Source organism: Vidua chalybeata, chromosome 2 (genome assembly GCF_026979565.1).
Source record: "Vidua chalybeata isolate OUT-0048 chromosome 2, bVidCha1 merged haplotype, whole genome shotgun sequence".
Taxonomy (NCBI): Eukaryota; Metazoa; Chordata; class Aves; order Passeriformes; family Viduidae; genus Vidua; species Vidua chalybeata.
The window spans coordinates 63445963-63461003 of record NC_071531.1 but is presented as its reverse complement, the minus strand read 5'-3'; the positions used below and the strand labels follow the sequence as shown (position 1 = coordinate 63461003).

General features: G+C 39.6%; 1 protein-coding gene across 1 annotated transcript in view; it reads left to right on the top strand.

Annotated features, from left to right (window-relative positions):
- GUCA1C (guanylate cyclase activator 1C) overlaps window positions 1-14294 on the top strand; it is a 40356-nt gene extending 26062 nt beyond the window's left edge. Inside the window, exons 2-4 of the mRNA XM_053935382.1 lie at window positions 8383-8532; window positions 11101-11188; window positions 14164-14294. Of these exons, the coding sequence (XP_053791357.1) occupies window positions 8383-8532; window positions 11101-11188; window positions 14164-14294 (369 nt within the window). The remainder of the gene's footprint in view (window positions 1-8382; window positions 8533-11100; window positions 11189-14163) is intronic.
- Window positions 14295-15041: the final 747 nt, after the last annotated feature.

Genomic DNA, 15041 nt, shown 5'->3' with positions numbered 1-15041 from the left:
AACTACTTGCAGTCATATTCTAGCAGGATATAGCCAGCAGTCAGAGTCTGACAGAGAAGCCAACTGTAGGAACTTGTTGTCAGAGTCAGGATGGCTAAGCTGTAAAAAAGAATAAACTGGGACCCTTTTCACATTGTTAAATGAGAGTCTGTGTCTTGGCTCATTTCTACCCCTAAAGAAAGGTCTGCTGTAACAGACAGACAAGAGAAATGGCCAAGATGGAGGAATTCATGGAAGAGATGAACAGCACAGTAGTGATACTGACAAGGTCAGGTGGACAGGGCAGTTGTTGTGGGCCCTCGAAGAGCTAGGGACATCTCAATACACCACCTTCATTGCTATTATTAATGTCATTAATAGCTGAACAGCTATTACAAAGACCCGAAGGGACTCAGATGGACTTTTGACACAGCTGCTGTAGAGGCAGAGGGCATTAAGCAATTGAACACCTTGCCTGGACTATCAGAGAATCCTTCTGCAGTTGGACTTCTGAAAGTGGAGGGAAAAACAAGTACCAATTGCCACCTTGACAGTGCACTGCTGGCAGTATCAGATGAATTGAGATGCCGTGATTCCCCATCCACAAAATGATCCATGAACTGGAGAGCCAATGGGTGGTCAGCAAAACCCACTCACCCTTCAACAGCCCCATCTGGCCCGTGCACAAGAATGGAGACTGACTATGGACTATCGTGCCTTGAATGAAGTGACTCCACCACTGAGTGCTGCTGTACCAGACATGTAAGAGCTCTAGTACAAGCTGAGTCCAAGGCAGCAAAGTGGTATGCCACTATTGACATTGCTAACACATTTTTCTCCATTCCTCTGACAACAGAATGCAGGCCTCAGTTTGCTTTCACCTGGAGGGGCATGCAGTACACCTAGAATCAACTGCCTCAGGAGTAGAAGCACAGTCCCACCATCTGTCATGGACTGATCCAGGCTACACTGGAAAAAGGTGAGGCTCTGGAACATCTACAGTACATCTGTGGCATCATTGTGTGGGGGAACACAGCAATAGAAGTATTTGAGAAAAGAGAGCAAATAATTCAAATTCTCCTGGAAGCTGGCTTTACCATCAAGAAAAGCAAAGTTAAGGGAGCTGCTTGAGAGATCCAGTTCCTGGGAGTAAAGTGGCAAAATGGATGGCATCAGATTCATACCAAGGTCATCAATAAGATCACCCCCAATATCTCCACCAACCAGCAAGAAGGAAACACAAGCTTTCCTAGGTGCCATAGGTTTTTTGAGAAGGCACATTCCCGAGTACAGCCAGATTGTGAGCCCTCTCTACCTGGTCACCTGCAAAAAGAACGATTTCCACTGGGGCCCTGAGCAACAAACAAGCCTTTGCCTAGATCAAACAGGAGATCACTCATGTGGTATCCTTTGGCTGAGTCAGGACAGGATCAGAGGTGAAGAATGTGCTTTACTCTGCTGCTGGGAACAATGGCTTGTCCTGGAGCCTTTGGCAGAAGGTGCCTGGGGAGACTCAGGTCACTGGGATTCTGGAGCCGAAGGTACAGAGGGTCCGAAGCCAGCACTGCTGTGATAATACGAACTTCTGCTGTAATAATTTGTCATTACCAACTAAAAGCCTACATTATCGTTAAAATCATCACTTGCTTAATGCATGTACGGTTGAATTCTTGACTGTAGGATTTAAAATCATGAGTTTTGAGTTATGATCGAAATGTTTTAGAACACGGGAGGAAGATGTGACTGTGCTTGTGCCACAGCTCCCCCTGCAGCTGTGGGAGAAGCATTGTACCTGCCTACCTGGCCGGGAGCACCCCTGCCGGCTGTGGCCGTAACTACACCGAAGGGGAGGTGCCTGACAGCTGAGAGAAGGCTGTGGTTGGGATTCTGGTTGTGCTGTTGGTGTTTGCTTGTTTACCTTTTTATGCATAGTAGTAAAGAATTGTTATTCCTTTTCCCATATCTCTGCCTGACAACCCCTGAATTTCAAAGTTATAATAATTCAGAGGGAAGGGGGTCATATTTCTTCCCACTTTCCTAGGGAGACATCTTTCTTTCAAACCAAGACAACTCTTCCTGGAGGTTTGTCCTGCTACATTTTTGAATTTGTCAAACAAGAAAAAATTGCTAAGATTATCAACAGGGAATTTGCTGGAAAATGTGTTGTCATGGCTCCATTTTTCAGTGTTTTTCTTCTCTTGTCTACTGCTTTAATTTGGGAAAGATGTTCCTAAAAGCACAGGCAAAGGCTCAAAATTAGGAATGCAGAAAGCTAAACCCCAGCATCCAGGAAAGGATGGCAGGGGGCTTGTCTTTTCAGTACAGCCTTCCTGGGCAGAGGCCCCAGCCTGGTGACTTCCCTGTCTTCTCCAGTAATCTTGAAAGAAATTTGTCTATGATGGCAAGGAGTTAGGGGGGTAGTTGTTAATTTTAAAGAAAAATAAATGTTTGTCATCTTAATATTTTGGATTTCACCAGGTTTTACCAGGGTAGCTTACAAGTCTGAGAGCCAGGACACATAGCTGGCTCTGTATTTCCAACTCCTCTAATGCAAATGTCCTGTTAATTTTCAAGTCCCCAAGCCTTGCAGGTCCTCTTCATCTGGGCAAAGCAGAACCTTGTGTAACAGCCTGGTCACTACAGCCTTATCCCTTTACATAACAGTGAGAATGCAATGATTACAAAACCTCTTAACAATCTGCAGCTCCTAATTCCCTGCTTTGTTCTTCATCCTTATTAAATAATCTTTGCTTGCTGAGGTCTCCCCCACCCCATGACAAATGCCAGCTCTATTTACTTATGAAACTTGTGAGTCTGGCCAAGCCCAAACTCCAATATAAGATCCTAGGGAAGTATCAAAGTAAGACAGTTACAAGTAGCTGTTTATTTCTTCAATAATTGCATATTCAACCTCTGAGGAACAGATGAAAATACTCATAAGCAAAACAAATCGAGGATGACAGCATAATCGAGGATGGTTGGACTCAATGACTCAATGATCTCTGAGGCCTTTTCCAACCAACATGATTCTGTAATTCTTTGATTCCATGAAATGGGGAAAGAAGAAATGGAGTGAAATGAATCCTGCTTTATGTTGCTGAGGGCAGAGAAAGCAGTGCCATATTTGAAATTGGACCCAGAGAAAAAGAAAGAAGCCCATAGGATTAACTATAAATTTCACAGTTATTCTGAGCTGTTTGACCCATGCCTCCCTCTCCCTTAAGAGGTTTAGGGACTATTCAGAAAGACAGGCAGTTGGGAAAGAAGGTAGCTTAATGACCTATGCCCTAGGTTTGAAATACCTGGACCATCTATGTTTTGAAGTGATACGTGGAATAAATAAATAGACTCTGTAACCTGGGGTAGTTATGAAGTGGGTATGTATATCAGCGCCCGGCACAAGTGAGATAGCTCTCTAAAACTTGTGGCCTGAGCTTCAGTCTGACCCACACTTTTATTCCCAAAGATGTTCCATATGCAATACATTGCACAACTTTTCTATACATATTCAACCCCTGGCCCCACCTGTCCTCGCCTCTCATGCTAAATAAGTCCACGTCCTTCTGGGCACGCGTGGTTTGCTGTGGTGGTCGTATGGGGTTCTCTCGGTGGTCCTGAGGCTGAAGATTGTGGTCTTCCTCATGACTGAACTTCTGAACTTTTCCTCGCTGCGTGTGCACTTTCAGTCCTTTGGTGCTTACCTGAGTGCATCTGTCAGTCTTGATAGGCTTGGAGACAGAGGAGCTTCTTTATCTGGGTTCTTTGCCTCCTCTGGTATTGTTCTTTATGCAAGAAGCTTCAGGATTTTGCATTTTCTTATGTCCTTTGTACCAGGCAGAGGTTTCTTAAGTAAAAGGTTAAAATTCAATACATAACTCTACAAGCTAAAATATAAATGCTTAATTCATTTTGTTAAGTAAACTCCAAAAATCTGTTTCAGTTTGAACACTTATTAATCCTGATAAACAATTTGAGCTATTCTCCTGCTGTCAGATTGAGTTTAGAGATTTTCCAGGAACAAATTTTGGAAACAAGGCACTGCTTATTGTGTATAGACTCTTGGTAGAGCCCACAGTGGTTCAAGTAAAATGATAAGCTCACTCACCCTAGGGTTTTCAGGGACAGAAATTGTCCCTTCCCACATACGTGGTCTCAGCATGTGGTGTGAGGTGGCTGACTATCCCTGTAGGGGATCCCTGCCACTGCCAGCAAATCACTCTCAGGGAAGAGCTAGGCAGCCAAAACACCACGTTCAGATTACTCTGGCACAGCCTTGGATAACCGCGTTGTTTCAGATCAGCTGTGTATTCATAGCTGACAAGTCAATTATTTTAAATCTCTACTACAGTTCGAAGTCCTAAGAGTTTTTTAAGGATCTGTAAAGATTAGCAGTGCTGTTCTGGGAGCCAATAACGCTCTCTTAGAGCTCCAGGGTTGGGGTGTTAATGGCCCTCGTATAACGTGGCAGTCTTGCTCTGCCCCAGAAGACACACATCTCTGTCCTCACCAAATAATGGTGAGCAGCCTCCAGCAAAGGTACGAAGACTGACAGCCTGAAGCAAAAACGTCTCATAAAAGGACAAAATTAATTTCCTTTTTCCTCAGGAGATCCAGTAGTTAATGAAAAACTGAAATGGGCTCTAGGCCTTAGACACTCACAAATTATAGTGCCCTGAGGACAAATTTCATACCATCAGCAACCTCTACTTCCATTTTTGGAGCCTCTTTTTGTCTTTATTGTGTGAATCAATTTGATGCAAGTGGCTTAAAAAATCACTGACCAGCAAAAGCAAACCAAGTTACAAAAGCACAGTATCAAAGGGCACAAACACATGCATGACCCTAAAGTGTCCTTAAACTTCTAGTTCATCCAGTCAAGCTGGTAAAAGAATAAAAGTAGGTCTACATTTTTATTAAGCCTACTATGTATAGAAATACAGGAGACTTTGGGGCATGTAAAAGAAGATCTAAACCCATTCTTTTGGTATGTCTTCAGGCCACTCCTCAGAAGCACATTAGGAGAGTTCTGTCCCTCTATTTTACACCACACCCAGAAGGGTACCCTGGGAACTAACTCCACATGCCTCTGTCCGTTTGGGCAGAGGAGGGTGCAGGACTTCACCATCCCTACAGATGCCCATGGCAATGTGCTGCAGGCAAGGAAGGCAGAGCCAGCACCATACAGACATGGAAAAGAAACCTTCACACACCCGAATTTGTCTTGTATCCTAACCTGATGAATAAGCAGGTTTCACTAGCATTAATTCCATTTAATAAAAATATTACAAATATTTGACAGAATTAAACACCAAAAGTAAATAATTTTTATCTTCCACCACTGGTAATCAGCTCTGCTTATTATGTTGTTGGGCATCATTTAAAAATTTATTTTATTATTCTTACAGTAGCCCTTTGCTTGTGAATTAATGACTTCCTAACAGGCAACAGATACATTGCTGTGCATGCTGCAGAGAGGCGTTTTACAGAGCCCAGAGACACATAGGACCTACCTAGATACTTGTATTGAGAATGATTATAGAACAGCAGATGGATAAATCAGCACAGATGTATTCTTTTAACATCATAACACATTTATTGCATTATTTATTGTACTCACAGAACCACAGGATGATCTTCATAGGTTACTGTTAAGATGCTTTTCAATGTTTAATGTAGTGTTTTGAGATGCTACTGTAAAAAGTGCAGTATTTCTCTTTATTGTAGAAAGTTCTGTATATGTGCAACAAGATCACTGTAGCCTTCTGCATCCCATAAATGTTTTCTTTTTTACCTACAATGTATGTTTTTTGGTGTAGAAAGGAAAACATTACATTTCTCATAAATGCTTTTATTAAATGCTTCTGGCTCCACATCAAGTAGACAAATATGTCTAAGTCTTCTCAGTATTTCTATTCCTGAGAAATAGAAACCAGCTGCTAGCTACCATGTCACCAGTAGTTTTCACACGACTGCAGAAAGTGGCAAGGGCTTTCCTGACAACTATAATTTCTCCCAGGTGTTTTTCAGAGGTGGGAGTTTTTTGACCCTGGCCTTGAGTCTCTTCCTGTTTGGGACAGGCCATAGAATCCACCAGATCAGAATTACATACCCAAACACATTAGACTGGTTATTACATTGTCCAGACTCCTGATGTTTTGTCAGAGCAACAACAGTGACACCAAGATGCAAAAAGAAAGCAATAAAAAAAAAATATTTTCCAAAATCCCAAGTGAAATGTAAGAAGAAAATAAATCTGGTCATGGACATCCAGCAATCTTTAAATTAATCTGTAGTTGCAATAAGCAGTATGAAATGCAGTAAAAAAGCAGCAATGTGAAATGCATTTAACCACATTCTTAATAAATATATCAAGTCAGATGATAGAAATGCAATCAGCAAAATACATTTTAACATCCAGTAAAATACTTTATGAGATCTTTCTTGAAATAATACTTGCAAAATGGAAATTAAAACCAGTGTGCCAGAAAGAAGATTAAGTTAGTAGTGAGTGATATGTCAGTTTGGTTAAGCATCTGCTTTTAATAGTGGGCCTAATTTTGTTTGAAAATTATGTGTAGTTACTGTCAAATTTCATTTAATCTTAAACAGTGGTTGAATGGTGTCTTTGCTGCATTTGCTTGTGATGGCAATTAGAGTAAAACAAGCAACCACCAGAGAACCTGCAGAGGGTCCGTGAAGCAATGGTCAGTCTGCAAAACTTATGCACACACCATTTCTGCATGAAGGCTGAATCCAGTATGTTTGAATACATTGGAATTATCTCTTAGGTGCCACTTTGCTGATCAGCCTTGCACAGGAATCAAAACAAACACTACAAGAGGCTCCCAGGAGCTCTGACCCAGATCAGTACCATAAGGGCACAATTGTGAGGAATCTAAAAGAAGAATGAGGAAAAGGAAAAAAAAAAGAGGATGGACTACTATTAAAAAAAAATATGCAGTCTTTGAGAACCTATATTCACTTCCACAATCTATTATGATTGAACCTAGGCAGGTAGATATGTGGGGATGGTTTTAGGCATTTTGGTTTGTTTTCAATGGAAGGTTGGTCAGAAGAGCTCTCAACTTCAGTATATTCTAGCCCTTATAAATTCCTGTTTGTCGTCATTCTTTGCATGCTCACATGTTTGGTTCCTTGTCACAAAAATATACTGATAGTGCCTGGAGGTCTTCAAAAGGCATGTAAGTTGTGGCACTTAGGTGACACAGTTTAGTGATGGATTTGGCAGTTGTGGGTTAACTGTTGGACCTGGTGACCTTGAGGGTCTTTTCCAACCTAAATGATTTTAGGATTCTGATTTTGGCAATGAGTTGCACCGCATCCTTACAGGTCTTCTTTTTCTGTAATACAATATTGAGGACTGATTAATGCCTGCTGATTGTAAACCTCATCTGGCAAAATGTCTGTTGATATATGACAACAGAACTAAGTAACATGCTAAACCTACTGGATATTCATCCAACCTTCTCTTTTCAGTCAAAGGCCATCTGAAACTGACAAGTCTTTCCAAGATTTTCTGAGCAATTGGATTCTGAACAATTGGATTCTGATCACAAGACTAAATTTATCAGCTGTTAATTCTTTTTGTATGCACATGAGAAACAGTTGGAGCAAGTACAATCCAAATTCAGCAACTGTTTCTTCCATCCTAACCACATTTCTACTGAAGCAGAAGGACCTGACTATGGAGGCCTGTCTTTGAGCAAAGCAGTAAGAAAATAATGAATCTGAAATCAATCTGAAATGCTGCCTCCCCATGAATACCCTAAATCCTCAATATTTAGAGACTGGTTTATGCCTTGAAGGCTTTGTATCTCATGCAAAATGTTTGTCAGGGAGACTTGGTTTTTATTTGGATAAACCACAGTACTTAGGGTTCATGCCAGAGTATTGGTTACAATTTTAAAACACTTATTACATGATCTCTCAGATAAATAACACCTGGAACAGCTCTGGAAATCATACATAGTTCTGCAGTATAGATGTAAACAATTCCACTGTAGATATCTCATTAGTACCAAACCAGATATCCCAAACTCCTCTTTTTCACATGGCAGTGTACCACAAAACTGTTTTTTTTTTTCCTTTTAAAAGCTGTCAATAACAATTGCTCAGAACAGATTTGTCCCTCACCTCCACAACGCCCAGATTTCAAGGGAGAACAAAACTGTCCTTCCTAATACCTCTTCCTATAGCTCTTCCAGTTGAGCACATCCTTTTATCCTTTTTTAATACCACAGAAGATTTCTATGTTAAGGTGCTTCATAAATCAATGTGTATTGTAGGGACTTTGACGACCTGTTTCTGTGCAGTTGCCAGAAAGAACAGAAAACCAATGTTGTTAAATAGGTGTGTTTTTTTCTCTCCCCCTCTCTCTTTTAGGATGGATTTATAGACTTCTTGGAGTTCATAGCTGCAATAAATTTGGTTATCCGAGGGAAAATTGAACAAAAATTGAAATGGTATTTCAAGCTGTACGATGCTGATGGAAACGGATGCATTGACAAAAAAGAACTATTAAGCATATTCAGGGTAAGTAAGTTACGGCCAATAGCAAGAGCACTTGATACAGTGCATTGCCCCTGAAACAGTGGTAGATCATGTGCTGTAAATGGACTGTCAGTACTTTATCTAATGTTTTATGGTTGTAAAACCAGAATTAGCAGTGGCTAGTAGTGACAGTCCTGACATTAGTTTCTTCCTTATTGAACACATGTAAGTAGTATTTTACTTTAAACCATAGTTCTACAGATAAAGTACTTTACTGAAAGTGAAGTGCTGTAGAAACAGGAGAGACATTACTGTGATAAACTGTACTATAAGGCAGTGTAAGAGAGTAGCAGCATAATGAACAAAACAGATGGTCACAAGTATATGTGCCAGTCTATTGTAGAAAACTGCCTTCTCAAACTGATCTTGCAACAAGAAAAATATAAATGTCATCAAAATATTACAATATTTTAATTTTTTGAAAGGCTTTTAGATTTGTTTACGACAAACCCCATTACCCCCATTTTAAAACTAAATCACAGAAATATAATTTTACTATTAAATCACGCAGTGATATTTGGATAAAAATACTTCCAAAATTTTGCAGAAAATGGGTCCACTTCAAACCCATAAAGCCAAAGAAGTGCAATTCTTTCTTTAAAATTATCTTCATAATTTTCAACTTGCTCTAATGAAATAACCTTGTGCTCTTCATTAGCTGCTGTCATCCAAAAGGTATGTTAAGGCTCCTAACAAATACATATGACTCAGTATTGCTCCCTAAATGCACAAGACTCACTATAGATCAAAATTTTGCTGCAGGGGGCATCAAACCTAAATAGAGTTTTAATGCCATAACAAACAAGGAACATACTTTTCCTGGATTCTGCATTACTGCTGGTGCCAAGCCAGTTGCTGCTAGAGACTTTAAATAGCTGCTGCCAAAACTGAAAGGAACTGGAGCCAGATGGAGCAACCTGGTCAAACAAATAAAGCTGATCACCTAAAGAACAGCTTTCTAAAGATAGAAGGAGAGGCTGAATCTTCCAGATTTCTCCTTTGAGACTAATGAAATTCTTCTTTCACAAATATTCACCATTAATTTTCACCCAGAGCCAATGAGTCAACAGTGTTTTGTCTGGAGCTTTATCCAAAATGAGAATTAAAATTAAAATCCTTTCAATGTAAACAATATTTCTTTTTTAACTTACCTGGTTTTAAAACCAGTTTATATCTCTATGTGTTTCCATCTCTTTTGGAGCATAAGAACTTTGACTTAAACCTGCCTAAGTCATTGACCTAGACTACATTAAAAATGGTGGGCCCAAAAAGAAAAAAAGAATAAACAGGCTCGCAGCCATTAAGGGGTGCCCAGCTTATAATAAGTATCAGTAAACAAGGGTTTCTCCAAAAAGATGTGTCATATCTGAGACATTAATTCTGAAACACAGAAGTGCTATCAAAATGAAATCTGTCTCTACAGCTATGCAAACTATGGACCAGCATATCACTACCAACCATCAAAACTCCTTCCAGATAACAACCATGCACCCTTTCAACACCCAGTATTTTACTATTTAAGGGGCTTCTGTGGTAGTCAATGACACAAATACTTCAGGAACCACTGCTTTACTCATGGCACTGCAATAAATTTAACTGTGGAAGTGATACAACTTTCTACAGAAGACTGCAGGAGGGTCAGACATATAAAACACCAAAAGAACCTAAAGTGCAAATTAGTAATAGAAACAAGTTTATGTAACTATTTTTGTAAAATTATTGCTGCTTTTTGAAATAGACAGGAATTTGAGGCATTTGGAGGGGACATTTTTATGATTTTATTTGGTCAAGATTTCTAGATCAGTGTTGAATAGGTTTAACTTACATTATTTTCAAATATGATACAATATTTGGAAAGAGACACCAGAAGAAACAAGTCACACATACACTGACTTATCTTACACAGTCAGTCAATTGCACATAATTTTGCAAAAACATACATTTATACCTTTACTCCAAATATTGAGTCCTTTTGCCACCAAAAAGGACCCACTAAAACAAAAACAAAAAAAAAAAAAAAAAAAAAAAAAAAAAAAAGAGGGGATTCTTCTGGTTTTCTTAACTTCTCTGGAGGACAAGTAAACTGCCAACTTCCAGGACTGCTGGTCTGGCTTTATTTGTGATTACTAAATTAAACATGTCTTAAAAGACAAATAACTTAGGCTTTATCTGCATGTGCTTTCAGATGGGAAAAACAATACTGTATTTAAATCACACAAACCAAAGGGCACTCTCTGAAGGCATGGAACTCTCTAGGGCCAGATAAAATGCTGATGTGGAATCGAAAGTGAATTAAAGAGCAGAGGTGCCACAGGGTTCTTCAGACCTTCAGAGATATGCAAATTAGTCTGTAATTTCTCGGCTGTGTTATGTTAATTAAATTTCCAGTCCTTATTACTGACGACTTACTTGAAGTAGCTATTTATTTAGTGAATTTGAAAGGGTTTGTAAACTAAAGAGTTGCACTTCAAGTACTGCTTCTGCCAGTGTATTGTTTTCACAACTTGATGGGAAAAACTGTGAAAGAACTTTCTGTGTTTCTGCCTTCAGGCAATCCAGGCTATTAATGGCTACACCAACATGAGTGCTGAAGAGTTCACAAACATGATATTTCAGAAGATAGATGTGAACAATGACGGTAAGGATCTAGGTTTTGTTGGCATTGGCAGGGACTCCTCTGCAAGAAGGGATTTGAACATGCAGCTGAAGGATGACTGGTTTAGATAACTGAAAGCCCGATTCTGCTGTTCTTTACCCTTCTTTTACTTCAGCTTTGTAGTGGAGTGTAAGTCAACTGACAAAAGAATTACATGCAGACAAACAGCTCCTTCACCGTTCATCCAAAATGCCAGTTCTCAGGTTCCACAGCAAAATGAAAGTGTGATTGGCAGTGGGGGAGTAATATATTTGTGTTGGTAAAATCTATTTTAAATCCTTTAAAAAAAAAAAAAACAAAAAACAAATAGGATGCATGGTTGCACATGCTCTAGCATGTTCTAAAGACTAGTGAGCATATTGGATATTTCTTGAATGTGACTCTCAGCACATGCTAAGACACATGCTCCTGGTTTTTCCTCAACATACTAAATTAAGCCAATTGGTCTTGCACTTGGAAACTATAATTTCACTTCACTGCTTCAGAGTTGTTTCTAATTGAAAATTTGTTATGGATGAATTTCCCCCCTCATACTTCTAATCATGAAGATACTCCTTCCACTGGCAACTATATTTTACAGCAATTGATGCAATAATTGATAAATTAGGAACATTAGGAAAGTTAAAAAGAGCAAAGTCAGGTCACAGACAGGAATTTTGGGCAGTTTGGCAAAGGGAGGGGCATTTTTATGGTCTTATTTAGTATATTGAAGTTACTCTTTTAAAAAGTTTTTTGCAATACATAATCAAGAGTATAAACAGTGGTCTTGCGATGCATGGGGAGGATGCCTTAGTGGAGGATTTTTTTGACCATCGTCCTTGGCCTACTCTTTGGTGAAGACAAATTATGAAAGGAGTCCAAATAAAACAGCCAAAATCTAAACCAAATTCTACGACTATTCACTGCTTTGACCATACGTTTACTGGCAAATATTAATTGTATCTGAGCTAGACCATCGTGTCATACATTTTAGCAAGGAAAATCCGAAACATGACATATTCAGGATTATCTTCATAGTGGTTCTGTTTTAAACTGTTTTCCATAGTTTCTTAGTTTTAAAATTGCTGGAAAGCAACAGGACTAGCTCGACCTGAGGAATGGGTCAAGTTTCACCAAGTTTAGCTTCAACTGTGCTACCTCCCTGTAGCTTATTAAAGAAAAGTGCAAATAGACAAATAAATTGCAAAGTCTTTCCTCACATTAATATACAATAAATAATCCCATGGGTTGTAAAGAACAATTCTTAAAGCAAATCTCCTGATGGTTTTGCAATTTATTTTCATTATCTCACAGAAATCTGAGGCCCATCACAGCAGCAGTGAGTCTGGGCCTGCCAGTGTAACCTCACCTGGCAACTGCAATGTGGTTTGTATGCCTGCTATTGGTACCTCCAAATGCAGAGTTTGGATCAAGAGGAGGGAATCCAAGACCAGCTGACCTGAATAAGCAGGAAAATGGTGCAGCATGTCCATGTGATCAGTCCAGGAACCCTATCCACCCAAATACCTGAGGCAAAGGCAATACAGAGGGAAGGAGAGGGGAACTAAGAGGAATGTCTGGTATAAGAGGAGAGTTCAGAGGAAGTGAGGGGATGAGTGACGAAGCAGGATGATGCATGCAAGTGTACAGAGATGGCTTGTTCTGAGTCTGCTTGTGGAATGATTATATAGGCTGTTGTTGAAAAAAGAAGTACAAACTTCCTCAGGGCTCTGCAAGCCAGTTCCTGGGGAGGGTCTTAGTACTTTCATTGAAGCCTAAGAACTAGGACTTCTGTCAAATGATGACTTTCCTCTTTATATGAGCTTGTCACCAGTGTAGCAAGTACATTTGTGACTAAACAGAAAGCAAACTTACTGACTATGGCTAGAAAGTGATTTTCACATTTTTCAAATGTTGATTGTTTTCCTTTGTCATGTCAGATGAAGTTTCCAAGGCTGCCATGGACAAAAAAAAAACATGACACACACAAAAAAAAACCCTACAGGGAGTACTTAAACCTGAAAACAGTCAAAAGTCAGCATGCTAAGCATTTGCCAGACATATACATGACTGGAATTGCTGCTCCCCTGCACCACAGGGCCTTAACTCATCCAGCTATTTTCCTCTTTGCCTGGCCCTTGTAATTTCTGATTTTACTGAGAAATCATTCATTGTTGTGAATTTAACAAGAAACTTTAACCATTCTCAGAGGAAACAATCTGGCTCTTCTTATTAAACCAAGATTTGTTTCTCCTCTTAAGGTAAAACAGTATCAGTGGAATAACTCCTAGACAGAGAACTGTGGACATTTCTGTGTACTATGCAAACAGACACATGCCTAGAACCAGCCTTTGTTGACAGGGAAAAGAGCAGGAAAAGAGGAATAACATTAAACAGCACTCCTACTCTTCAATAAAAGAGATTTTATTGTTGTCTTGAAACTTCGAAGTTATTAGCTGATTTTGACATGAGCCCCAAAAAAAAATCACACTCCAAATGACCATTTCAGTTCCTTGAAAGAATTTATCTATCAAACCACTAGCTGATTTTTTCCCCTACATCTGATAATGGCTCTAAATAATCCTAGTAGTCAACACAGGGACTATGGCCACTAATCCTTAGCAAATCATACCCTAATCTCTTTTAAAACCAGCTCTAAGATAAATTCCAGTTAGTTTAGTGAGAAGTGGCCAGTACATCCAAATTCAGCCCTGATACAGGCTTCATTAGAGCCCCTTTACACACATTAATGAGCACTTGTCTCATACTTCAGTGAAAGCTGTGTTTGACCTGTTTTAACAGAAAAAAGGAGTGAGGATCTGACTGATGCAAAGTGAGAAAACCTTAGCAAATACTCTACCTGTATTTGCCTATCAGCAACTTTCATAAGGGATTCAATCTGGCATGAATGGTCTTTTGTTCACTAGAGAGATTACTGCTGTTTCTCAGCTTCTAAAGACTATCTGGCTTTCTTTTAGGGGAACTGACTTTAGAAGAGTTTATCAATGGTGTGGAAAAAGACGAGGACCTAATGGAATTAATTACGAAAAGTTTTGACCTTTCCAACGTACTCAAAGTCATACAGAATGGCAGGAGAAACAGCGTCTGAAGGATCCAGTCATGGAGATGGTCTCTCTCTCATCATTTCAAGGAAGATAATATTTGATATATTCAGAGAACCTGATGTCAAAGCCTGCCCAGGCAATACTGAGCAGCCTTCTCCAGGAGTAACAATTTTCAGTCTTTCTATATCTCCTTTTATGTTCTTTATTCTTTCCCTTGCTAATGACTGTGGCAGCCACAGGGGAAAAAATAACCAAAAAAAAAAAAAAAACCAACCAAAAAAAAAAAAAAACCCACATCAAAAACAACAACTTTTGCCTGCATATTACAGAAAATATATTTGATTTGAAAAGTAACTTATTTGATCTATATGAACATGTTGTGGTCAAACCCTGGCTAGCTGCTCACTCACTCCACTCTAGTGGGATGGAAAATAGAATTGGAAGAGTGAAAGTGAGATAAAGACAGCTTAATATGGAAAGAAAATAAGAAAATATGTGCAAGCAAAGCAATGCAAGGAATTCATTCATCATTTCCCACAGGCAGGAAGATGTTCAGCTATCTTCATGGAAAGCATGGGTCCATCAAACATAAGGGTGGACTGGAGAAGACAAATGCCATCACTTCGAACATCCTCCCCCTTCCTTCTTCTCACCCAGCTTTATATGCAGAACATGACTCCACATAGTGTGGGACATCCCTGTGCTCGTTTGGGGCCAGCTGTCCAGGCTCTGTCCCCTCACAACTCCTCGTGCACCCCCAGCCCACTCGGTGGTGGGGTGGGGTGAGAGGC